Raw genomic sequence first — 26,309 nt, forward strand, 5'->3', positions numbered from 1 at the left:
GCCATCAGAGGATGAGCACGAGGAGGAGGATGAGCACGAGGAGGAGCCTCATTCCCAGGCGGAGACTCATCAGCAGGCAGCCACAGAGCAGGCTGCCCCGCATCAGAAGGTTATGCACCCGATAGAGGCTGCAGATCCGGAGATCTTGCTCCAGTCCGTCCCACCTCCACAGCAGCCAGACCCTCAGCCCACCACCGCCATAGAGACCCCAGCTGCCATCCCTACCATTGATGACACTCCTTCACACCAGGCTTGATTGAGCATCGAGGACGATGTTTCATTTTAAGTGTGGGGAGGTTGCCATCTCTGGCGTTTATTTTGGTGAACTACTACATACTTTTTCTTTTATTTTGGATATTTTTCTGTATTTTTATCTTTTTCTTTTATTGTTATTTTCTGAGTACTTATACATTGCTACTTGTGTATTTTACTCTATTTTCTGCATTTTGCATCTTTAGTTCATATCTTAGTTATTTAGTTCATTTTAGTTATTTAGTTTAGTTTGCAATTCTGATTTATTAGTGGATTAATTAGTATAGTTTACCCTTTTTAGCATAAGATAGTATAGTTTAAATAGAAAAATATAGAAAGGAAGTAAACTAGAAACTTTAACAGAATCAAAATAACCCACACCTTGTATATATAGCATTACATGTTAGTTGACAACATTTCATCAAGGACGAACATTAAAACTTTAAAAGCTACCCTAAATAATTTTTTCAAGAGAATAATGGGAATTTTTAACTAAACCTGCATACAATATATGAATAATATATGATGCTTGAGTTAGAGAACACACAGCCTGTGAGTCTTGAGCTTAAATTGTATGGTTGCATTCAAACCATAATTTCATTTCTGTGTGTCACATTTCTTTTTATTCTGATGTTCTTTACTTTGCTTTAATTTATATGTCCAATTATAGAATATAGAATACGATACATACCAAGAGAATGATTAAGGCCATCATTTGATTTTAGCTCACTCACCCCAAATTAGCCTACCTTTTACATTACCCTTGTTAGCCCCCTTGAGCCTTTTAAAACCCCTTTATTCTATTTAGCCAAATTACTAGCCTTAAGCAGAAAAACAAAATAAAATCTCAAGTGAATCCTTGGTTAGCTTAAGATAGACGAATTATGAATAAAATAAAATGTGGGAAGCCTTTTGGGAACATGGGTAATAGAAACAAAAAGGTAGAAAAGTAAAAGGTAATAAAATAAAATTTGGGAAGCATGCTCATGAGAAAATCTAAATGATTCAATTATCATGTGCATTAAAAAAAATTTTTTTTTTCAGCATCCAAATAAAAGGGGATACAAAAAAAAAAAAGAAATTCCCCAATGAAAACAATGCACATGAAATAAAAATAAAAAGTAAAACATGAGCATGTAACAATAAGTGGAAAATTATGGGAAAATAGGTAAAGAGATTTTATCTTGCTAAATATGTATGTTAGGTGAGATCTAAGTCTAATTAAGGATTCACTTATTAGCTCACTTGACCCTATACATAAATCCTTACCTTTACCTTGGCCCCATTACAACCTTAATTAAGACCTCATGACTTTTTGGTATGACTATATTCTATAATTGTTGATTGGTTAGATGAAAAACAAAGCTGTAGAAATTAAGAATAAAAAGAAAAATAGAGTGAATAAACCCAATAAACACTGAGTGACTAGAGAGTAAACACAAAATCCAGTGAGGGTTCAATAACTCATCAACATATATCCGTGCTTAAAATTTACCAATTGTTTTGCAAGTTTGTACAATGCTTTCTTTCCCATCTCAATTGCTAAAGTACTTTATTATTTAAGGGTTGGCTATATATATATATATACACACAACTCCTTGAGAATGTGAATTAACTTAGCTACATGTAAGCTTTATATATGAGTGGATGAATTAGAATTGCATGACTCACTAGGTAGATGCATTTAGCATAGGTTGCATTTCATAACATTCCATCACTTTAAACCTTAATTATTTACCTTGGATTTAGCATGAGGACATGCTAGTGTTTAAGTGTGGGGAGGTTGATAAACCCATATTTCATGATTTCTTTTGTGCTTAATTAGAGTGATTTATTCAACTCTTCACCTACTTATTCACATTAATTGCATAGTTTTACTTTTCCTTCCTTATTATGTCATATAATGAAAAACATGTTTCCTAAGCTTTAAAAATTAATTATTTTAATTACCTTTATTTCCATTCGATGCCGTGATTAGTGTGTTGAGTAGTTTCAGATTTTCTAAGGCTGAACGACTTAAAGGATGAAAAAAAAACATGCTAGAATGGAAGGAGGAAGCAAAACGGAGCTTTAAAGAAACTGGTATTCACGTGATCGCATGGATGACGCGATCGCGTGCCAAGCACGAATCAGCAGCGACGCGGCCGCATGACTGACGCGACCGCGCGTCTTGAGTAGAGCGTACATGACGTGGTCGCATGACTGACGCGACCGCGTGGAAAGGAAAAGCTCCAAATGACGGGACCGCGTGACCCACGCGGACGCGTGACAGAGGCCACGCATCAGAAATTACAGAATACGCCCCCAGCGAATTCTGAAGCCCTTTTTGGCCCAGATCCAAGTACAGACAGCATAGACCAGAGGTTATAAAGTGTGGGAATGCTTCCATTCAAAGGGAGCTCGCATATTTTTACCTTTCAATGAATTAGATTTAGTTGAGAGGGAGATCTCCTCCCTTTCGCTTTTAGGATTTAGGATTTCTTCTTGTTTTAAGAGTAACTCTGGATCCAGGTTTAATTTTATTTTAATATTACTTCTCTTTATTTATTCCAACATTTGAATTGATTATTATTATTTATGAATTATTCCATGTTACAGATTTCTATTTGAATTAATGATAATTGAGGTATTTTCAGTTTATGATTGTTCTCTTTGACTTAAGTTACCATTGCTTCCCATCTAAGGATATTTTTACTATTATTCCAGCAACTTTACCTTTTTCCCTTTTGGTTCTGGTTAAGAATTTAGTAACTCAACAGTTATTAAACTCAATACAATTGATAATCGTGATCTTGCTAATTGAGCTGAACTTAAATAATCCCAACCTTTTCTGAGGAAATAATTAGGATTCAAAGGTCAACTTAATTAGTCCCTTGACTTTCCCTTACCCTGGTAAAGGTCGACCAAGTGGAGTTTAGATTCAACTTTCATTATTGTTGAGAGAGATAACTATGTTGGACCTCTAATTTCTCTACCTTGCTAAAAGTTGCTTTACAGTTATTATTTATCTTTAATTGCCATTTAATTCACTCGTCATTTAAATTGCTTGCTTCTCACCTTCTAAACCCCGATTACAACCCTTATAACCAATAATAAGAACATACTTCCTCGCAGTTCCTTGAGAAGACGACCCGAGGTTTGAATAATCGGTTAACAATTTTTAAAGGAGTTTGTTACTTGTGACACCCAACACGTTTGTACGAAAGGATTTTTGCCGGTTTAGAAACTATATCTACAACGCAACCGTTTCTATGAATTTCTTTACTGGTAGAAAACCCGACGTCACTCATACACTCATCCACTAGTTCCAAAAATACATATTTACTTAACCAATAAGCTACAAAAGTAGCTTCTCTAGGATCTAAAGGAACAATAAAAGTAGGGACAAATTCACCATTATGAAGTCATAAAAAAATGAGACCAATTAGAGTAAGAGTATTTAACGGTTATCTTCTTCCTATTAGAATCTTGCTTGTTGTAAATCACGTCTTTGCTTTTGGAGGACCCATGAGTTTTTGGATGCTTATCCTTGGAAGAAGACTTCTTAACATACCTACTCTTGGACAACTCTTTTGTATAATGGACAATATCACTTAAACTACTTTGAAGAAGAGTGAGATTCACATGGCCAAATACTGGCAATTGAAGAAGAACTACAACATCTTCTAAAGTGGGCGAAAACTCACCCCAAAAAGTCAAGAATGTGTGAGTCTGAGAGCACCATCACTACCAAAGCAAACTCATATCATATCCATTTCGTTGTACACCTAAGCCTGCCAAGAAAAAATCAATTAGTCTTTCTTCAATGCATAGCAACAAATAAATATAATAGTTTTCACAGAGAAAACTGTTGTAGGCATAAATTATAACATACACGCATTCAATAAAACATCAAATCCTAACCGTTCTAGTGTGCAACCCCTTATAACTTCATAATTTTCCAGCAAACAAGGGTTTCGAGAAGTTGCCACTATGAGACCTTCTCCCACTTCTGTCCTAAAACTCTATCCTAGAAAAAGTAAGTCCAACATAAAATTTAAACAATTCATTATATTCAAAGATAGAAAACCAACTTAGAATATTATTGTGCAAACAACAAAAAAATCAAACTCCAACTGATCTCAGAGAAAATAGCACCGTCCTAATAAAAAGGACAACGTATTAAATTCGCAAGCTGAAAAGTAATTCAAAAAATAATTTGAAAGAATAAGTAAAACTCATTATTCTAATTAATTAAAACCTAATTCTAATTTTACCAAACTAACAAGAGGTATGACAAAAATAAACGACATAAGTTTAATGCAATTGAAACAAACTCATTCACTAAACTCAACTAAAATCTTCCAACAACTCAAGCACTCTTAATCTCACTTTACTTAACCTACTTTAATATTATTTAATTTTTACATCTATTAAATTAACACAACAAATCTTAATCACACACTTCATTAAACAAATTTAACAAAAACTCTAACAAAATGCTAAAGTCACAAATTAATATGAAAAAATAAAATAACCATACCAACAATAAATCTGATGATAGTGGCTGCAAGGTCTCTTTAACGTGGTGGTGATAGAGGCGGCAATGACGGCTACGTGAACAACAACCACGTTAGAGGATGCGGCGGGGACAACAGTAGTAGCAGAATTGACGACGACGTGCAGCGATGGCACCAACGGGTGCTCCAGGCGGTGGCAACGACGATGAGCTCCCGACAGTGGAGACAGTGAGAGTTTGACAACGAGGGAGGGAGAAGACGAGAAAAGAGAGAGAGTGTGGTATGTAAAATTGTTACTCAGAGGTTGTAAAATTTGTTGTTCATTCTCTCCCTGGAAATGGCTCCAAAAACTGGTGCACAATACCATGGTCCAGAAATAACTTCACAACTTCGCACAACTAACCAGCAAGTGCACTGGGTCGTCCAAGTAATAAAACCTTACGTGAGTAAGGGTCGATCCCACGGAGATTGTCGGTATGAAGCAAGCTATGGTCACCTTGTAAATCTCAGTCAGGCGGATATCAAATAGTTATGGAGTTTTCGAAAATAAATAATAAATAAATAGAAAATAAAGATAGAAACACTTATGTAATTCATTGGTGGGAATTTCAGATAAGCGTATAGAGATGCTTTCGTTCTTCTGAACTTCTGCTTTCCTACTGTCTTCATCTAATCAGTCCTACTCCTTTCCATGGCAAGCTTTCTGTAAGGGCATCACCGTTGTCAATGGCTACATCCCATCCTCTTGTGAAAAGGTCCAAATGCTTTGTCACGGCACGACTAATCATCTGAGGTTCTCGATCATACTAGAATATGATTCACTCTCCTTTTGCGTCTATCACTACGCCCAGCACTCGCGAGTTTGAAGATCGTCACAGCCATCCCTTCCCAGATCCTACTCGGAATACCACAGACAAGGTTTAGACTTTCCGGATCTCAGGAATGGCCATCCATGGGTTCTAACTTATACCACGAAGATACTAATAACTCGGACTCGGTCCCCTGTATTAGATATCTAAGAGATACTCATTCTAGCTTGTTTGCATGTAGAACGGAAGTGTTTGTCAAGCACGCGTTCATAAGTGAGAATGATGATGAGCATCACATAATCATCACATTCATCATGTTCTTGGGTGCGAATGGATATCTTAGAAGCGGAATAAGTTGAATTGAATAGAAAACAGTAGTACTTTGCATTAAATCATGAGGAACAGCAGAGCTCCACACCTTAATCTATGGAGTATAGAAACTCTACCGTTGAAAAATACATAAGTGAATATAGGGTAAGCATGGCCGAGTGGCCAGCCTCCCATGGAGGTCTAGAGATCTAAAAATGATCAAAAGATGTCTAATACAATAGTAAAAAGTCCTATTTATACTAAACTAGTTACTAGGGTTTACAGAAGTAAGTAATTGATGCATAAATCCACTTCCGGGGCCCACTTTGTGTGTCCTTGGACTGAGCTTGAATGTTACACGTGCAGAGACTCTTTCTGGAGTTGAATGCCAGGTTGTAACATGTTTCTGGCGTTCAACTCTGGTTCGTGACGTGTTTCTGGCGTTTAACTCCAGACTGCAGCGTAGAACGCCCTTTTGCGTCATCTAAACTCGTCCAAAGTATGGACTATTATATATTTCTGAAAAGCCCTGGATGTCTACTTTCCAACGCAATTTGAAGCGCGCCATTTTGAGTTCTGTAGCTCCAGAAAATCCACTTTGAGTGCAGGGAGGTCAGAATCCAACAGCATCAGCAGTCCTTCTTCAACCTCTGAATCTGATTTTTGCTCAAGTCCCTCAATTTCAGCCAGAAAACACCTAAAATCACAGAAAAATACACAAACTCATAGTAAAGTCCAGAAATGTGAATTTAACATAAAAATTAATGAAAACATCCCTAAAAGTAACTAGATCCTACTAAAAACATACTAAAAACAATGCCAAAAAGCGTATAAATTATCCGCTCATCACAACACCAAACTTAAATTGTTGCTTGTCCCCAAGCAACTGAAAATCAAATAGGATAAAAAGAAGAGAATATACTATAAATTCCAAAATATCAATGAAACATCGCTCCAATCAGATGAGCGGGACTTGTAGCTTTTTGCCTCTTGAATAAGTTTGGCATCTCACTTTATCCATTGAAGTCCAGAATGATTGGCGTCTATAGGAACTCAGAGTTCAGATAGTGTTATTGATTCTCCTAGTTCAGTATGTTGATTCTTGAACACAGCTACTTTATGAGTCTTGGCCGTGGCCCTAAGCATTTTGTTTTCCAGTATTACCACCGGATACAGAAATGCCACAGACACATAATTGGGTGAACCTTTTCAGATTATGACTCAGCTTTGCTAAAGTCCCCAATTAGAGGTATCCAGGTTTCTTAAGCACACTCTTCTTTTGCTTTGGACCTTGACTTTAACCGCTCAGTCTCAAGTTTTCACTTGACACCTTCACGTCACAAGCACATGGTTAGGGACAGCTTGGTTTAGCCGCTTAGGCCAGGATTTTATTCCTTTAGGCCCTCCTATCCACTGATGCTCAAAGCCTTGGGATCCTTTTTATTTACCCTTGTCTTTTGGTTTTAAGGGTTACTGGCTTTTTGCTCTTGCCTCTTGGTTTTAAGAGCTTTTGGCTTTTTCTGCTTGCTTTTTCCCTTTTTTTGTTTTTTTTTCGCTATTTTTTTCTATTTTTTTCTGCAAGCTTTTGTATTCACTACTTTTTCTTGCTTCAAGAATCATTTTTATGATTTTTCAGATTATCAAATAATATGTCTCCTTGTCATCATTCTTTCAAGAGCCAACATATTTAACATTCATGAACAACAACTTCAAAAGACATATGCACTGTTCAGGCATTCATTCAGAAAATAAGAAGCATTGTCACCACATCAATATAATTAAACTAAGTTCAAGGATAAATTCGAAACTCATGTACTTCTTGTTCTTTTGAATTAAAATAGTTTTCATTTAAGAGAGATGATGGATTCATATTCACTACTTTAAGGCAAAGTTACTAAATACTAATGATCATGTAATAAGACACTAACATAGATAAACATTTAACATAAGAAAATGAAAAACAAAAAGTTTAAGAACAAGGAATGAGTCCACCTTAGTGATGGTGGCGTTTTCTCCTTGAGGAACCAATGATGTCCTTGAGCTCTTATATGTCTCTTCCTTGTCTCTGTTGCTTGATCCCTAGTGATTTTGGTGCTCCTATCCTTAGTTGCTCCCAATAATTGTGTGGGGGAAAATGTATCCCCTGAGGTATCTCAGGGATCTCTTGATTTGCAGTCAAATGTTCTACCACTGAGCTATAGATCCTTTACATGAATCTCTCCATCTCCCATGACTTGGAGGTGGAAGCTTTTGTCTTCCCTTTTCTCTTCTCTTTTTTTTTTTTTTGAGGTTTCTCTGGCCTTAGGTGCCATCAATGGTTATGGAAAAGTAAAATAAGCAATGCTTTTACCACACCAAACTTAGAATGTTGCTCGCCCTCGAGCAGGAGAAGAAAGAATAGATGAAGAAGAAGATGTGGATAAAACTAGGATTATAAGGAGAGAAGGTGGGGATCCTGTGGGGTCCACAGATCCTGAGATGATTCTGTGAGGTCCACAGATCTTGAGGTGTCAAGGATTTACATCCCTGCACCAATTAGGCATGTAAAATGCCTTTGCATGCAATTCTGGCGTTTAAACGCCGAACTGATGCTTGTTCTGGGCGTTCAACGCCCAGATGCAGTATGTTTCTGGCGTTGAACGCCAGTTCTATGCTTGTTTCTGGCGTTCAGCGCCAGCTCCATGCTCTGTTCTGGCGTTGAACGCCAGCCAGATGCTCCTTACTGGTGTTTAAACGCCAGTAAGTCCTTCCTGCAGGGTGTGATTTTTCTTCTGCTATTTTTGATTCTGTTTTTGATTTTTCTATTTATTTTGTGACTCCACATGATCATGAACCTATGAAGACATATAACTAATAAAAATATAATTAGATAAAAATTGGGTTGCCTCCCAACAAGCGCTTTTTTAATGTCAATAGCTTGACAGTGGGCTCTCATGGAGCCTCACAGATGTTCAGAGCATTGTTGAGACTCCCCAACACCAAACTTAGAGTTTGACTGTGGGGTCTCTGGTTGACTCTGTTTTGAGAGAAGCTTACTGTGCCTCTTTTTCATGTTTACAGAAGGATGTCCTTGAGTTTTAAACTCAAGGGAGTCCTCATTCAATTGAAGGACTAGTTCACCTCTGTTAACATCAATCACAGCTCTTGCTGTGGCTAGAAAGGGTCTTCCAAGGATGATGGATTCATCCTCATCCTTCCCAGTATCTAGGATTATGAAGTCAGCAGGGATGTAAAGGCCTTCAATCTTTACTAGTACGTCCTCTACTTGTCCATAAACCTCTTTTCTTGAATTATCTGCCATCTCTAATGAGATTCTAGCAGCTTGCACCTCAAAGATTCCCAGTTTCTCCATTACAGAGAGTGGCATGAGGTTTATTCCTGACCCAAGATCACATAGAGCCTTCTCAAAGGTCATGGTGCCTATGGTACAAGGTATTAGGAACTTTCCAGGATCATGTTTCTTCTGAGGCAATCTCAGTTGATCCAATGCATTTAGTTCATTGGTGAACAGGGGAGGTTCATCTCCCCAAGTCTTTTTACCAAATAAATTGGCATTCAGCTTTATGATTGCACCAAGGTACTTGGCAACTTGCTCTTCAATGACATCCTCATTCTCTTCAGAAGAAGAATACTCATCAGAGCTCATGAAGGGCATAAGGAGGTTCAATAGAATCTCTATGGTCTCTAGATGAGCCTCAGAGTCCTTTGGTTCCTCAAAGGGATACTCCTTATTGATCATTGGACGTCCCATGAGGTCTTCCTCCTTGGGATTCATGTCCTCCCCTTCCTCTCTAGGTTCGGCCGTGTTGACTATGTCAATGGCCTTGCACTCTCCTTTTGGATTTTCTTCTGTATTGCTTGGGAGAGCACTAGGAGGGGTTTCAGTGATTTTCTTACTCAGCTGTCCCACTTGTGCCTCCAAATTTCTAATGGAGGACCTTGTTTCATTCATGAAACTCACAGTGGCCTTAGATAGATCAGAGACTAAGTTCGCTAAATTAGAGGTATTTTGTTCAGAGTTCTCTGTCTGTTGCTGAGAAGATGATGGAAAAAGTTTACTACTGTTAAACCTGTTTCTTCCACCATTATTAAAGCCTTGTTGAGGCTTTTGTTGATCCTTCCATGAGAGATTTGGATGATTTCTCCATGAGGGATTATAGGTGTTTCCATATGGTTCACCTATGTAATTCACCTCTACTATTGCAGGGTTTTCAGGATCATAAGCTTCTTCTTCAGAAGATGCCTCTTGAGTACTGTTGGATGCAGCTTGCATTCCGTTCAGACTCTGAGAAATCATATTGACTTGCTGAGTCAATATTTTGTTCTGAGTCAATATGGCATTCAGAGTATCAATTTCAAGAAATCCCTTCTTCTGAGGCGTCCCATTACTCACAGGATTTCTCTCAGAAGTGTATATGAACTGGTTATTAGCAACCATGTCAATGAGTTCTTGAGCTTCTGCAGGCGTTTTCTTTAGGTGAATGGATCCGCCTGCAGAAGTATCCAATGATATCTTAGCTAATTCAGACAGACCATCATAGAATATATCCAGGATAGTCCATTCTGAAAGCATGTCAGAAGGACACTTTTTGGTCAGTTCCTTGTATCTCTCCCATGCTTCATAGAGGGATTCACCTTCCTTCTGTCTGAAGGTTTGAACATCCACTCTAAGCTTGCTCAGCTTTTGAGGAGGAAAGAACTTGGCTAAGAAAGCCGTGACCAGGTTATCCCAAGAGTTCAGGCTATCTTTGGGTTGAGAGTCCAACCATATTCTAGCTCTATCTCTCACAGCAAAAGGGAAAAGCATGAGCCTGTAGACTTCAGGATCTACTCCATTAGTCTTAACAGTATCACAGATCTGCAAGAATTCAGTTAAGAACTGAAAAGGATCTTCAGATGGAAGTCCATGAAACTTGCAGTTTTGCTGCATCAGAGAAACTAATTGAGGTTTCAGCTCAAAATTGTTTGTTCCAATGGCAAGAATTGAGATGCTTCTTCCATGTAAATTGGAATTAGGTGCAGTGAAGTCACCAAGCATTCTCCTAGCATTATTATTATTTTTGGCTGCCATCTCCTTTACTTGTTCGAAATTTTCAATAAGGTTGTCTCTGGATTGTTGTAATTTAGCTTCTCTTAGTTTCCTCTTCAGAGTCCTTTCAGGTTCTGGATCAGCTTTAACAAGAATACCTTTTTCCTTGTTCCTGCTCATAAGAAAGAGAAGAGAACAAGAAAAAAAAAAGAGGAATCCTCTATGTCACAGTAAAGAGGTTCCCTATTGTTAGTGGAAGAAGAAAAGGAATAGGGGTGAAGAAGAATGGAGAATCCAAACACAAGGGTGAGGATAGGAGCAGTGATTTGAGATGAGGAGATGTGTTAGTGAATGAATAAATAAATAGAATAGGATGAGAGAGAGAATTTTCGAAAATAATTTTGAAAAAGAGTTAGTGATTTTCGAAAATTAGGAATGAAATAAAATTAAAATTAAAAATTGAAATAATTAGTTAATTAAAAGAATTTTGAAAAAGAGGGAGATATTTTCAAAAATTAGAGAGATAGAGTTAGTTAGGTACTTTTGAAAAAGATAAGAAACAAACAAAAAGTCAATTAGTTAGTTGAAAAAGATTTGAAAATTAATTTTGAAAAGATAAGAAGATAAGAAGTTGGAAAAGATATTTTAAAATCTAATTTTTGAAAAAGATAAGATAAAAATATATTTTTGAAAAGATATAATTGAAATTAGTTTTGAAAAAGATTTGATTTTTAAAATCATAATTAATGACTTGATTCATAAGAAATCACAAGATATGATTCTAGAACTTAAAGTTTGAACCTTTCTTAACATGCAAGTAACAAACTTGAAATTTTTGAATCAAAACATTAATTGATGATGATATTTTCGAAAATTATGTAATAAAATTAAGAAAAAAATTTTTGAAAAATATTTTAAAATTTTCAAAAATAATGGAAAAGATATGATTTTTGAAAAAAATTTGAAAAAGATAAGATTTTTAAATTAAAAATTTAATTTGATTCATGAGAAACAATTAATTTTAAAAACTTTTTGACTAAATCAAATCATATTTTCGAAAATTTTGAGTAAAATAAGGAAAAGATATTTTTTTGATTTTCAAATTTTTAATGAAGAAAGAGAAAAACATGAAAAAGACTCAATGCATGAAAATTTTGAATCAAAACAATGAATGCATGCAAGAATGCTATGAATGTCAAGATGAACACCAAGAATACTTTGAAGATCATGATGAACATCAAGAACATATTTTTGAAAATTTTTATATGCAACGAAAACATGCAAGACACCAAACTTAGAAATCTTTTATGTATAGACACTATGAATGCAAAAATGCACATGTAAAACAACAAAAGATGCAAAACAAGAAAACATCAAGATCAAACAAGAAGATTTATCAAGAACAACTTGAAGATCATGAAGAACACTATGAATACATGATTTTTCGAAAAAAATGCATAAAATTTCTAGAAAAAATGCAATTGACACCAAACTAAAAATTGACTCAAGACTCAAACAAGAAACACAAAATATTTTTGTTTTTTATGATTTTATTATTTTTTTGGATTTTTGTATATTTTTTCGAAAACAATTGGGAAAAAGGAAGTAATGAATTCATAGTCCTCAATCAAAATCCTGGGAATTAGACATGGCTTAACAGCCAGCCAAGCTAAAACATGTTATATGAAACTCTAGAATTCATTCTTGAAAATTTAGAATAATTTTTTTTCGAAAACAAAAGAAAAATTTCTGAAATATTTTTGAAAAATTTTTGAAAATAAAACAAAAAGAAAATTACCTAATCTGAGCAACAAGATGAACCGTCAGTTGTCCAAACTCAAACAATCCCCGACAACGGCGCCAAAAACTTGGTATGCGAAATTGTTACTCAGAGGTTGTAAAATTTGTTGTTCGTTCTCTCCCTGGCAATGGCTCCAAAAACTGGTGCACAATACCATGGTCCAAACATAACTTCACAACTTCGTACAACTAACCAGCAAGTGCACTGGGTCGTCCAAGTAATAAAACCTTACGTGAGTAAGGGTCGATCCCACGGAGATTGTCGGTATGAAGCAAGCTATGATCACCTTGTAAATCTCAGTCAGGCGGATATCAAATAGTTATGGAGTTTTCAAAAATAAATAATAAATAAATAGAAAATAAAGATAGAAACACTTATGTAATTCATTGGTGGGAATTTCAGATAAGCGTATAGAGATGCTTTCGTTCTTCTGAACTTCTGCTTTCCTGCTGTCTTCATCCAATCAGTCCTACTCCTTTCCATGGCAAGCTTTCTGTAAGGGCATCACCGTTGTCAATGGCTACATCCCATCCTCTTGTGAAAAAGGTCCAAATGCTCTGTCACGGCACGGCTAATCAATTCTGAGTTTCTCGATCATACTGGAATAGGATTCACCCTCCTTTTGCGTCTGTCACTACGCCCAGCACTCGCGAGTTTGAAGATCGTCACAGCCATTCCTTCCCAGATCCTACTCGGAATACCACAGACAAGGTTTAGACTTTTCGGATCTCAGGAATGGCCATCCATGGGTTCTAACTTATACCACGAAGATACTAATAACTCGGACTCGGTCCCCTGTATTAGATATCTAAGAGATACTCATTCTAGCTTGTTTGCATGTAGAATGGAAGTGTTTGTCAGGCACGCGTTCATAAGTGAGAATGATGATGAGCGTCACATAATCATCACATTCATCATGTTCTTGGGTGCGAATGGATATCTTAGAAGCAGAATAAGTTGAATTGAATAGAAAACAGTAGTACTTTGCATTAAATCATGAGGAACAGCAGAGCTCCACACCTTAATCTATGGAGTGTAGAAACTCTACCGTTGAAAAATACATAAGTGAATATAGGGTAAGCATGGCCAAGTGGCCAGCCTCCCATGAAGGTCTAGAGATCTAAAAATGATCAAAAGATGTCTAATAAATAGTAAAAAGTCCTATTTATACTAAACTAGTTACTAGGGTTTACAAAAGTAAGTAATTGATGCATAAATCCACTTTCAGGGCCCACTTGGTGTGTGCTTGGACTGAGCTTGAATGTTACACGTGCAGAGGCTCTTTCTGGAGTTGAACGCCAGGTTGTAACGTGTTTCTGGCGTTCAACTCTGGTTCGTGACGTGTTTCTGGCGTTTAACTCCAGACTGCAGCGTAGAACTGGAGTTCAACGCCCTTTTGCGTCATCTAAACTCGGCCAAAGTATAGAATATTATATATTGCTGGAAAGCCCTGGATGTCTACTTTCCAACGCAATTAGAAGCACCCCATTTTGAGTTTTGTAGCTCCAGAAAATCCACTTTGAGTGCAGGGAAGTCAGAATCCAACAGCATCAGCAGTCCTTCTTCAACCTCTGAATCTGATTTTTGCTCAAGTCCCTCAATTTCAGCCAGAAAATATCTGAAATCACAGAAAAACATACAAACTCATAGTAAAGTCCAGAAATGTGAATTTAACATAAAAACTAATGAAAACATCCCTAAAAGTAACTAGATCCAACTAAAAACATACTAAAAACAATGCCAAAAAGCGTATAAATTATCCGCTCATCAGAGAGCATTCACACAAGTGAGGTAGAAGGATTTCGCGATTGAATTTTAACCCAATTTTACCGTGACTGGTGGATTTTTTCGACGGCAAATCACCAAAACGACGTGTTTCATTAAATCATGATTCCAGAAAAATATACCAACAGTAAAATTGATGCCGATGAGTTATATTTTCGCGCCAATAATTACCATTGGCTTTAGCGACGAAAAATCTGTTCCAACAGCAACCTTTTATGGCGATGAATTTCTCCTCCTTTCTATCAGAAAACCCGACAGTAAATCCGCCAGTATAGTTTGACGCTAAATCTGACAGTAATTTCATCAGTACTTAGCGTTTTAATTTTCTTGTAGTGAGGCAGGGAAAGAATTGAAAAATGAAAATGAACAATGCTAAATTGATTATGAACGGTAGAGAGAGCTCATGCGATGATGACGACAAAGGGAGCAAACACGATGAAAGTGACAACGAAGAGAGCTTTATGACGATGGTGACGAAGGGAGCAGATGTGATGAGAACGGCGGCGGAGGGAGCTCGTGTGATGTAAGTAGTGATGGAGAGAACTCGTGTGACGCGAGCGATAGCGGAGGAAGCCACGGAGAAAGGAGTGGGTTTTATTTGTATGCGAGCATGTGAATGGAGCTCGAGATTGTGTTTAAGTTATGGTTACTCAAATTTTCAACAGATTTATTAACTAATTACAAATGGATTTTTTATTAGTGAAAAATCTAAAATCAAATTTCAATTTTATCGACAAAATTACTGACAGATCTTATAATCTGCTGATAAATTTTTGAAAAAAAATTTAATTTTTTTATTGACAGAAAATCCATTGGTATTTTCGACAGCAAAATTCCATCGAAAAAAAATCTGTCTATCATTTACTATTTTCTACTAGTATCTTGAGTCAAATAATTATTTTATTATAATGACAAATATAATTGTTAGAATATTAGAATATAGCTCAAATAGTTTTTATGTGAATAATTTGTGTGATAAAGATGACAGGATTCAATTATATATGATCACAGTTATCGGGATGATGATGTGATTCTACTTAAAAGGAGATAAAAGATATTGTATGAAACATGATATCATCAATCAAGGAAATATAATGGAGAATATCATATATAACAGTACTAATTAGTGAAAATAAAAGAGGCAAGGACAATAAATTAGATTATTTGGTAGTTATTCTAGTGGGATAAGTACTTTTTTCGTCTCCAAGGTCTGGGGTCGAAATCAAAATCGTCCCCAGCCTTTTTTTTTTTTATTAAAATCATTCTCAACGTTCAAAAACGCTTTAAAATTATTTTTTTCTAAATTTTTGGACCAAAATACCCTCATCATTATCATTCTCCTCTTCACCTTCCTCACCCCACCACCTCCACTGCCACCAACATTACCACCACAACCACCATCAACACCAACACCACCACCACCACCACCAACACAAACACCAAATAACAGCAACAACACCATACCACTACAACCACCATCAACACCAACACCACCACCACTACCACCACCAACACCACCACCACCACCACCACCATCAAACACCACCACCAACACCAACACCAAACAACAGCAACAACACCAACACCACCACCACCACCACCACCACCATCAAACACCACCACCAACACCAACACCAAACAATAGCAACAATACCATACCACCACAACCACCATCAACACCAACACCACCACCACCACCACCACCACCATCAAGCCCCTCACCGTAACCCCCCACCCCTCACCCCACTCCCTCACCCCCTCACCCCCTCACTGTAACCCCCTACCCCTCATCCCATTCCCTCATCCCCTCACCCCCCCACTATCATCATCAACACCACCCCCATTATCATCATCAATACCAGAACCACTACCACTCCCACCTCAGAAAATCATAACTAAGAAAATCAGAACTCAAAAAATCAGAAATTACAAATTTCACTTTGAAATCAGAATCCAAATTCAGCAACAATAATATTCTAAATTTAAGCCAAATCACAAAAAATTAAATTATAGATATTCCATAACAAATTTCACAAAAAAATTCAGAAATTCTAGATATTCCAGTTCAAAGAAGAAGAAGAAGAATGGCGGATCACAGGCGGCACGGCTGCAGTGCGGATCACAGGGCCGCAAAAATGCCACCGTTGTTGGGCCATCGTCGAATTGCTGCCGCCGTTGAGTGCGCCGTGGCTGTGGTGGTCGCTGGAGGAAGAGAGAGCCAGAGGAGTAAGAGAGCAAGCGAGATCTGAGGAGAGAGAGAGAGAGCTCGGGAGCAGAGGAGAGAGAGGGGAAACCTATGCTCAGCCACCGCCGCCACTGAGATCCACCACCGTCACCGTCGAGCAGAGCCACCCCCTTTGTCAAAGCTCTCTTTAATGGCTTCCACGATCTCCTTCAAGTCCTTATGCCGCACCACCATCTTCATCTCCATCATCTCCCCATACTTGCTCCTTGCGTCATCCTCCTCCGCCACCGGTGCCGCCTTCTTCCCTACCATCGGAGGCGACGGCGTCACCGGATCTCCCACCACCGACGATCCCCTCATGGAAGACCTCCTCACTGACGATCCGAAAGAATGAGGAAGAAGGAAGTTAAAACTTGGAAAGGAGGGTCAGGGACCTGAGAGTTTGGTTAGATCTGAAAGTAGGAGGAAGGCAAAATTTTGGGGGTGAAGGGGGGGAGAGAGACCGAAGAGGCTGGGAGTGGAGTGGGGGTAGGGTGGGGTTTTTCTTTTTTTTTTAATATTATTTTTATTTTTGTTTTAGGGGTAAAATTGTTAAAGTATTATTATTTTTTGTAAAAATGACAATTTTATAACGTTTTGTAACGTTGAGGATAATTTTAATAAGAAAAAAAGATCGGGGACGATTTTGATTTTGACCCCAGACCTTGGGGACGAAAAAAGTACTTATCCCTTATTCTAGTAGTGCATGATTGATTGAAAAAATGCAGCATTTGCACAACAAAAAGAAATAGAAGCACGCACGCATCAACAAGAAATGAAGAACAGAACTGAAATACTATGTCATTTTATTTATAAGAGTCGTTTTACTTTTTTTTTCACTAAGTTCATAATGAATATCAAATTTTCTGCTTATATTTAACTAGTATTTTCATATATATCTTTGAAACAAATTTTAGGTGGATTTGGTTTTGTTCTTCCTCTTTTATATAAAGAAAAAGACTATATCATTAGGAGAGAATTCAACAAAAGTGATGAGAGAAAAGGCAAGATAATGTGTCTTGTGTAAAGGGCTGTGGTTTAGACTTTATTTTTGGCGTTTGTGATTCAAATTTTGAATCAGGTTGCTATTTTAGAAGTGTGGGATTTGAGTTTCATTTGTCTTATTGATGTTGGAACCGATATTTTGGTTCTTTTGTTTTGTCTTTAAATTAGTAATTGTAATCAGTGATGCTTATCATAGAAATTCTATAATGATTTATAGTGGAGAGTACATATAAGTATCATTGCACTAGACTAAATTAAGATACATGCTGATGTTACATTCTTCCTTTTCTCAGCACTGTGCTTTTATTTGCTTAAATTTGTAAAACAAAATAGAAAAATCTCGTATTCTCTCAGTAAAATAAAAATCCATTTTAAAGTTAAAAGTGATTTTAATTCAAATTTTGACTTTGTCAAGATCAATAAAATCAACATCACTTATTATTTATATCCACATTCAACTTGCTTAGTTATTTCATGAGAAAGAAAAATATCTTTAGGTCACACGTGCCTTTGTAAATATAATGTCGACCTAAAGAAGAAAAAAAACGAACACGATGATGAACGCTGGTTTACACAACTTAATTCTCTTAAAAAAAATGATTACACAAGTTTATTTTCTATAAGATACACTTGTAAAAGAACAATATCTCCTACAATTTGGGTACTAAAATTTTTAAAATAATAATAAATGAATGAATGATTGCTGTTTCCTAGTTAACTCCTTGATCAATACTATTGGCTACGCAAATTGCTACTGTATAATCATCAAAAAAGGTATATATACATATATATAGCCACTCAATTTAATTTTCTATAATGATAAAGTAACCCCACTTACTTCATAGCTTCACAATCACAATCAACTAATGAACATACAAAAAATGAATTCCTACCTTCAAACATTTTTGCAAGTCACTTAGGACAATTGACATTCTCTAGTGATATTAAAGGCCTGCTTCTCCAAAGAAAGACATAATCATTTTTGGTTAGTCTCATAAATGGTCCTACTTTGGAATAATAAGAAGCATTACCTACTCTCATTAACTTTTCCAATTCATATCCAAGTAGGTTTTTTTGATCCCATTGTGGTGTTGATAGGGTTTATTAAATTTGTCAAATAAATAAAGCTGTGTGTTCAATTACAGCTATGATGCAACTGATGAGGATCGGATATGTTAATTTAATTGGAGGAATGGAATATAAAATTGACATAAGTTAAAAGACCATGATTGTCGTTATCAAATTGTCAAAGCCTTGTTCTAGCTAGTTAATAGAAAAACCAAAGTTTATGATGATTACGTTAAGGAAAAGTATAAGTAGACAATAAAAATATTAAATAATGTGAACAATGGATATATCGAATGTTCATTTTATTAGTGTGCAGATGGTTATTCTAATATTAAAATTTAGATGGATAATTTGAAGGTGTAGTGTGTTTTAATTTGATTAGTGATTGTTTATGTTGTTCAAAAAAGTTATTGGTTACCTAGCATTACCTTTAGGTTAATTGTTGTTAATTTGCATTGATACATTGATTAATAATAATGGATTTGTGTAGCCTATTGCATGGACTAGCACTACAAAATTTGTGTTTGTTTGTGAAAGTTTTTTTAGTGGGAGTTATTAAAATTTTTATAGTATATTTTATTTTTGATAATTTTAAATAATTAACAAAAACTTCTACTGTTATAATATTCTCAACTCAATTAATTATAAAAAAATTCAATCTAGACAAATATTCACTAATCCACTACAAAAAAATTTGGTTAAAATGGCGGTTTTTTTGGGTATTTAAGGCGGTTTGAACCGCCATTATTACCAGAAATGGCGGTTTTAGAAAACGACGTAATTCTGGGCGCCATTCTGGTTATTATGGCGGTTTTTGGATAGGTTAAAACGGCGGTTCAAACCGCCATTATTTTCAAATAAAACGGCATTTTTTAGTTGGTTAAAATGGCGGTTCAAACTGCCGTTATTTCGAGGGTTAAAACGGCGGTTTGGTTAGTTAAAATGGCGGTTCAAACCGCCGTTATTTCCAGGATGAAAATGGCATTTTGGTTGGTTAAAACGGCGTTTACGAACCGCTGTTTTTACCCTGACAAAGCAATAATTTGATTGGTTAAAACGGCATTTTTAGTTGGTTAAAATGGCGTTTGAAACCGCCATTTTTACCGAATTAAAATGGCATTACATGTTATTTAAAATGGCAGTTACAAACCGCCTTTTTTACCGGATAAAAGTGACATTTTTTATCATTTACAAAGACAAATTTTAACCATCATTTTTATCGAATTAAACAAATAATTTTTTTATTAAACTTTTTCAATAACAAAAAATCAATACTCATAAAGAAAATATTATATAACTCAAACAATGTATTAAACATAATATATTATTTTTTAGTATTAAAAATCAAAAGTAATAACTCTATACAAATAAAGTATCTAACATAATATAATTTTTTAATTATAAATATCTTAACATGTAGCTCTTAATACATAAAATTTTCATCATAGCTTTTGGTGCACTTTGTCATGATAATTTCTGTCCTCACTCCAATCCTTCTTTTGTCTTGCTTCTAGAGTACTTATTTTCACGCCCAACTTTTTCCTGAAAAAAAATCATGTTCATTTTAATTAATTTTCATTTCACAACTTGGTTTATTATTATTATTATTATTTTAAGATACAAAATGAAAAAAAAAACACAATTATTGCACCTGTTAGACTTTGTAAGGATTGCTCAATCTCCCAGCAAGCCATTACTGCTTCCATTGCATGGACACAAACATGTTGGGAGTTGTTCTTTGAAGGAACAGAGCAACAAAACATAGTGTGACTGCAACAATCAGCACCAACCATGAAATCATATTAAAATAAAGAACACAATTCTGGAATTAATGAATTACAAATAAAATAAAAATACTATTGCTGATATATTTTTAGGTTTCCTAATTAGCTTATTTATGGAAACAGAAAGAATTGCATGCTTCACAATATACTAACTATAAAACAAAAAAGAAGAAATTAAAGTTTGATAAAGTGGTCTCCGCCAATATCCTTTCCCCTGCAGCTAGCACTAATCTTTCATGAAGCTCTTCACTAGGGCTTTAAATTATGGTTACGATTGAAGATAATCCTTAATGTAATCAAAGACCACTTATTAGTACGTAGTCAGTACTTATTGAAGTTCATCCACTTGATGAAAGGGCCACATTCTTTTCATGTCAAAGAACACCGTGTCACAAGTCTCATCAAAGCTATATGAATTAAAGGAAATGCTTGAATTTTCATAGTTCTCAATAGGGTTCGATTCCATCATGAGACTACTACGAGTATTCTCATGAGAACGAAAGTGAATCATGTAAAATAAATATTTTGATACCTGTTTCATGGACTCTGCAATTTCAGATACAGCATGAAGACAAGCAGAAATCATGGTCTGATCGCATAACGGGTGAGATACATGTTTCATGAATAAGAACAATTAGATAAAGGATTTTCTTTAGCTGAAAGAATCAATAATTCAACATTCAATGGTGGATTATCAAAACTAGAAGCACCTCGTACCCAATGCCTAAGAAGCCTAGAACCGAATATAGTAAGGGTGCGATTCATAATTTGCAGCAAGGTTCCATTCTCAGATCCATCACTATTATTTTTTAAAATCTGAAATCACATAGAAACATCCATTAGCAACAAGTATACACAACAGAGTCCAAAATGGTATGATGAAAATTAAAGTACATACAATAACAGTTTGTTATCACAGTTCAAAACAAACAGAAAAAGAAAAAAGAAATCATCCAGCATGCCAATAAAAATTATGCTCCAGATATAATTACCTCTAGTTGTTGAAACGCATTGGCTGAAAAGGTCATTTCCATATTTCTTGAGAATGGCCTTAAAGAAAAACCTGAGCATACAATTCTCTCAAACCCAAATTCCTTTAAATGGTGAATTGTTAAGGCCAAAGATTGCATAGCCAAATCTGGCATGTTCATCACCTCCTATAGAATTAAAAGGGTAAACATATTATAAAGGAGTCACCAATGCAAAGTGCAACACTAAGTGTACAGCTACAATCTGCAAATTAAATAAGGTATGTGATATTTATGTTCAAGAAGCTCACAGAAGTTGAAATAAATGCCGTTATTCATTTTTCACCGCAATAAAAGAACTAATTAAATCTAAACAACTTACAAGTAGCTACTGCATGGTACAGGCTACTTGTATCGAGCATTGAGAAGACCTAAATATTGCCATATAAAAATCAAAAGATTGCAGCATTTTTAATTTTTAGCAAAGGATCATCATAGTTTTTGAAGCCACTCAAAACCCCAAGCCAACTTAATAAAATTAAACAACACACTCTAAAGTGAGCCATTTGTTATTAGTTATAAATGCATTTTACAGATAATTAGTAGTATAAATCTAAATTTAACAATGTGATTTTTCATCACTTTTAAATTGAATGTGCACTCCCTTTGCAGTCATTATCCATTTTCATGTTACACAACATGCTCAGTCTCCCTTAATCCTGTTCCTTGCTGGGAAATATGACATTTATACTAAACAAGGAAACATAAGCTAACAAAAACTAAGTACCCAGTGAGAAGAATTGGAAGCCTTAGTTTCATGCGGTTGCAAATCTGTCCAGCAAGAGACTCAACCAAGGCAACTCTCCCAAGCTTGTTTGGAGGAGCTCCAGTCAATATTGATTTCAAACTTTCAGTCTCTGCTCGCCAAGCGGTTTCCAAAGAGTTCTCAGATGCTGCACTCTAAGACTGTGCAGAAGCTATAGATACAGATTGGCCAATCAAAGCAACCCATGTAATATCAGATGTTTTGGGGGGTCCCTGGTTCAATAGGAGAGCCTACACTGCTGCAAGAGCTTTTGGTTCTGCAGCAGCCTGATCAATTTTACTAATAACACCAACTGTTCTAGTGGCTACAATTGAAAACCCCAAGAAAAAGACTAGTTAAAGGAAACATTACCATGAGTTTATGATTAGGTAAACATAACGATGACGTTTCTAAAATTAAGCGGTTTAATGGTGTTAGGTGCCCTCTTTCCTAAATACTTAAACTGTTAATGGAGATTCTTGAATGGCAAAATATCACTAACATGCCCTCAAAAAATTCCATTTGGGCTTAAACTTGACAATGCAGAGGCTTAATCTAGTTTCTGCTAGAACTCATTCATTTAAGAGATAGGTATACCTAAGGATCAAACTCTTAAGTCTTAACCTCATTGTCAAAAAGGAAATGATGCTACATCTAGGACCAACTCTTTAAAAAGTTTAAGTTCTTAAATGGAATCTCAAGATTGATTTTATGTATCTAACAAATAGCTGTAAATTTGAGATGAGGTGACAGGATAATACAAAGCAAGAAGAGCTTAAAACACACATTCTGCATCATACTCCTTTGCCACTCTGAGGGCTCGTGATGTAGAAATTTCTGGTTCCTGAGAAGCAGGAATGACTACCAGCAATATAGCATCATTGTGCTCCACATATCCACTGATCTAAAAATGAAAAACATGAAGACATTACACTGTTCTTCAAAGAAAGTATACGAGAAAAAAAAACCTCAATGGAGAATACAGGTGTAATTGCCAGAACATATTTGATAAATCTCAAACTAGGACTAAAGGAGAATATAGTTTAAAACTACTCACTGCTTTGTGATCCATAATCCGCTAGTCCAATCCAGGTAAGTCAATCAATTTCAGTGGTAGTGCTGTAGAATTTCAGAACAGAACTAAGTTGTAAGTCTCACATTGCTAATGCATGTAATGTAATTAAGCATTTCTGCATTAGCAATTTTATCTGCATTTCTGTGTTTGAGCTTCCAAATAAAGGAAGTGGGACTACAAGTGATCCTGGCCTACCTGTACTGGTTCGAAGTTTCAGATATATTTCATCGCGGCTCCTACCTGATTATCCTTTTCTTAGTCTATCCTGTAGAGAATGCCGAAGGGCACCTATGAGAGGAAAATAAGACAATGAATCAGAAAGATGATAGGAACAAAACAGTAACAGATGATTCTAATGATTCAACTTATCATGGAAAGGGTCAGTACTCAGTACCTTAGTGCCTTTCCAGCTCGGTGTATGATAGTGGTGACTAGTGCATCGTTCACCTTTGGAACAGGTGTTCTCAAATCAATATGTGAATAGCAGAAAGGATATTTAGCCCAGTTTCTAAACAACTTACAAGTAGCTACTGCATGGTACAGTCTACTTGTATCGAGCATTGAGAAGACCTAAACATTGCCATATAAAAATCAGAATCCAGAATCGAAGAAGCATAATTAAATCATATATTATTAATCCAGAACTTATAATTAAATCTGAAGACTCATACCTATAAAGAAGAAACTTATCAAAACAATATAAACGTGAATTAAAAAATACAGAAAAATCAAGTGCATCATCATTATATATATTAGGAAACAGGTTGAGCATAGTAACAACTATATTTGTGTTGCAATTGTTAACATGACAGGTTCAATGCATGTACGAGTCTACGAGAAGAGTTTACATGAGCTTGCAAACAAGTGAGTTTACAACTATATTTCAAGTTTACTAAAATCTTCAAACCTGATCTGTAGACTTGTCTTTAATCTTTGCCACTTCCTTTTTAGGTATGATCGCCAGATAAATCTTTTATAGATCTTCCAAGGTTTTCAATACAATCTGCAATGTCACACATACACATGATTCACAAATTTATAAAACACAAATCCATTATGATGATAACAATAATACATTTTTTCACACCTCACGTAAGGAAGCAGAGCTGTTACATAGAGAAAGATCTATTATGTCCCTCAATGACATTATCTTCTCATGGATCTCTATCATTATGTTCCTCAATAATCATGAATACTAGATTTTGAATCAACAAACCAAAATCAATAGTACCAAAAATTGGAAGGCGACAAGAAAATTGGAAGCGAGAAGACAAAAAATCAGAAGCTTCAAATGCGAGCAGCGATGAACAGATGGCGACGCGAGCAGGGACGAACCCAACGGCGAGGCGAGCAGCGACGAACATGACGGAGACGCCAACAGCGACGCCAATAATGAGGAACATAGGCAACGGCGAGGAAATTGAATAGAGAAGAGTAAATCGCAAGCAGTGACAAGGAACGCGAAGAGAAAAGAGTAAATCACACATCAATCAAAATTCAAAGTGGTTGGGGTTAGGGTTTCTAATTGAACACGGTTGGAGTAGTTTTATTATTTCAAAAATTCAACCAAATTAAAGCACTAGTAAGTAAAATTTGAGAGAAATTTTTCATGCCTGAGAGACTTAAGAGGGAGATGTGAACGACACCACGGCGGAGCAAAGCGAATGTTTCAGAATGGCGCGAGCCGAAGATCGAACATGGCGGAGCAGAGCAGAACACGATGCGAGAAGAAGAACATGACACGAGCAGAGCAGAACACAATACGAGCAGAGCAGTGAAGAACACCACGACGGCGAGAAAGAGGAACGCAGAAACGCGAGTCAATTTACATTACCCCCAATTTCTCATATGCAGCAACACTAATCATCCAATTAAAAGAGAAACTGAAAATCATAATGGCGGTCTAAACCTCCATAATAAACTAAAATGCCACAAAAATATGAAAAATTCTGGCAGAGACTGAAAACGCTAAAATTGGCAGGAAAAAATGGCAGTTTTGTGTAACCGCTGTATAATTATTGCCATTTTAATCCTCTTTTTTTGTAGTGATCCCATACTAAAAGTTAAAAAAAAAATCATAAGAGTTCTTCGAGAGAGAACGAGGGAGAGTCTGAAACCTTAAAATCTAAATTACATCAACACCACCATTCATCTTCTTGCCTACAAATCTCCTCCGTCAACGCGTCACTGGTGGAGTTATAAATGGAGGACGAGGTGATCATGGGCCTCTCAATTCGTGGAGCTCTCGCCTAATGCGTAAGCATCTTCTCTATCTTTTCCTACTGAATTTGATTTGAATTGTTAAGTTTAATCAAGATTTAAATATGTTTTAGCCACTATGAGCACTACTTTGAGTCGTGTGCAATTCTTTTTATTTCAGGTAGCATTTTAGACAAATTTAACAGAGTTTTCATGAAGAAACGAAGCTACAGTAGAATAAAGACTTGAAGCCAAACTTGGACTCCCCAAGTTTGGCGCCAGGAAGTACCACAATGCCCATTGTCTTCGGCCTCACCAGTGCCAAACTTGGATTCTTGGCGCCACACTCATTACACTCAAGGGGGAGCACGCGTAAGACTTGAAGCCAAACTTGAGTTTACTCAAGTTTGGCGTTGGCAATGAATTTCCAACGAGTGCATGCGGGCTCATTGACGTTACTCAAGTTTGGTGCCAACTCAAGGAACGTCAAGGGAATCCATGCTGACCTCTCCTCGCCAAACTTGAAGAAACTCAAGTTTGGCGCCACAACCAAGACCTTCAAGGAATGCATGTGTACAACTTCAAGCCAAACTTGAGTTTGAGTTTACTCAAGTTTGGCGCCACACCTAGCAAAAGTGGTGGTCCCCATTCGTCCAACACAAGGCTGCACGCAGAGTTACATTAAGCTTGATTAAAT

The 26,309-nt window shown here is 36.2% G+C and overlaps 1 protein-coding gene and 1 non-coding gene across 10 annotated transcripts; one reads left to right on the plus strand and one right to left on the minus strand.

Annotated features, from left to right (window-relative positions):
- The first annotated feature begins 10,436 nt into the window (after nucleotides 1-10,436).
- LOC112759886 (small nucleolar RNA R71) lies at nucleotides 10,437-10,544 on the plus strand. The gene has a single exon (XR_003180351.1). It is a non-coding gene; the product is annotated as a small nucleolar RNA R71 (small nucleolar RNA).
- A 9,509-nt stretch (nucleotides 10,545-20,053) lies between these two features.
- On the minus strand, nucleotides 20,054-25,588 carry LOC112754745 (DNA mismatch repair protein MSH3). 9 transcript variants are annotated; one of them, XM_072220993.1, is made up of 14 exons: nucleotides 25,027-25,585; nucleotides 24,501-24,608; nucleotides 24,321-24,416; nucleotides 23,935-23,983; nucleotides 23,808-23,860; nucleotides 23,609-23,701; nucleotides 23,396-23,457; nucleotides 23,125-23,242; nucleotides 22,321-22,663; nucleotides 21,558-21,722; nucleotides 21,283-21,381; nucleotides 21,098-21,154; nucleotides 20,433-20,551; nucleotides 20,054-20,323 (listed from the first exon to the last, which is right to left on the minus strand). In XM_072220993.1, exons 10-13 carry the CDS (start codon nucleotides 21,714-21,716, stop codon nucleotides 20,456-20,458), a joined length of 411 nt encoding a protein of 136 aa, XP_072077094.1. In that variant the 5' UTR covers nucleotides 21,717-21,722; nucleotides 22,321-22,663; nucleotides 23,125-23,242; nucleotides 23,396-23,457; nucleotides 23,609-23,701; nucleotides 23,808-23,860; nucleotides 23,935-23,983; nucleotides 24,321-24,416; nucleotides 24,501-24,608; nucleotides 25,027-25,585; the 3' UTR covers nucleotides 20,054-20,323; nucleotides 20,433-20,455. The 9 variants fall into 9 exon arrangements, with proteins under 9 accessions (XP_072077094.1, XP_072077096.1, XP_072077097.1 ...); XM_072220995.1 differs by having other exon boundaries at nucleotides 22,321-22,615; nucleotides 25,027-25,251; XM_072220996.1 differs by lacking the exon at nucleotides 24,501-24,608 and having other exon boundaries at nucleotides 22,321-22,615; nucleotides 25,027-25,588.
- Nucleotides 25,589-26,309: the final 721 nt, after the last annotated feature.

The sequence above is a fragment of the Arachis hypogaea genome, chromosome 16 (assembly GCF_003086295.3).
Source record: "Arachis hypogaea cultivar Tifrunner chromosome 16, arahy.Tifrunner.gnm2.J5K5, whole genome shotgun sequence".
In the NCBI taxonomy this organism is placed as follows: domain Eukaryota; kingdom Viridiplantae; phylum Streptophyta; class Magnoliopsida; order Fabales; family Fabaceae; genus Arachis; species Arachis hypogaea.

Excerpts from the sequence above, each read along its gene's own strand:
- LOC112754745 (XM_072220990.1), bottom strand. Across the intron at positions 21,155-21,282 it reads CTAGGCTTCTTAGGCATTGG|ACCATGATTTCTGCTTGTCT; the intron begins GTACGAGGTGCT and ends TTATGCGATCAG. Across the intron at positions 20,552-21,097 it reads TTGCAGAGTCCATGAAACAG|TCACACTATGTTTTGTTGCT; the intron begins GTATCAAAATAT and ends TGATTGTTGCAG.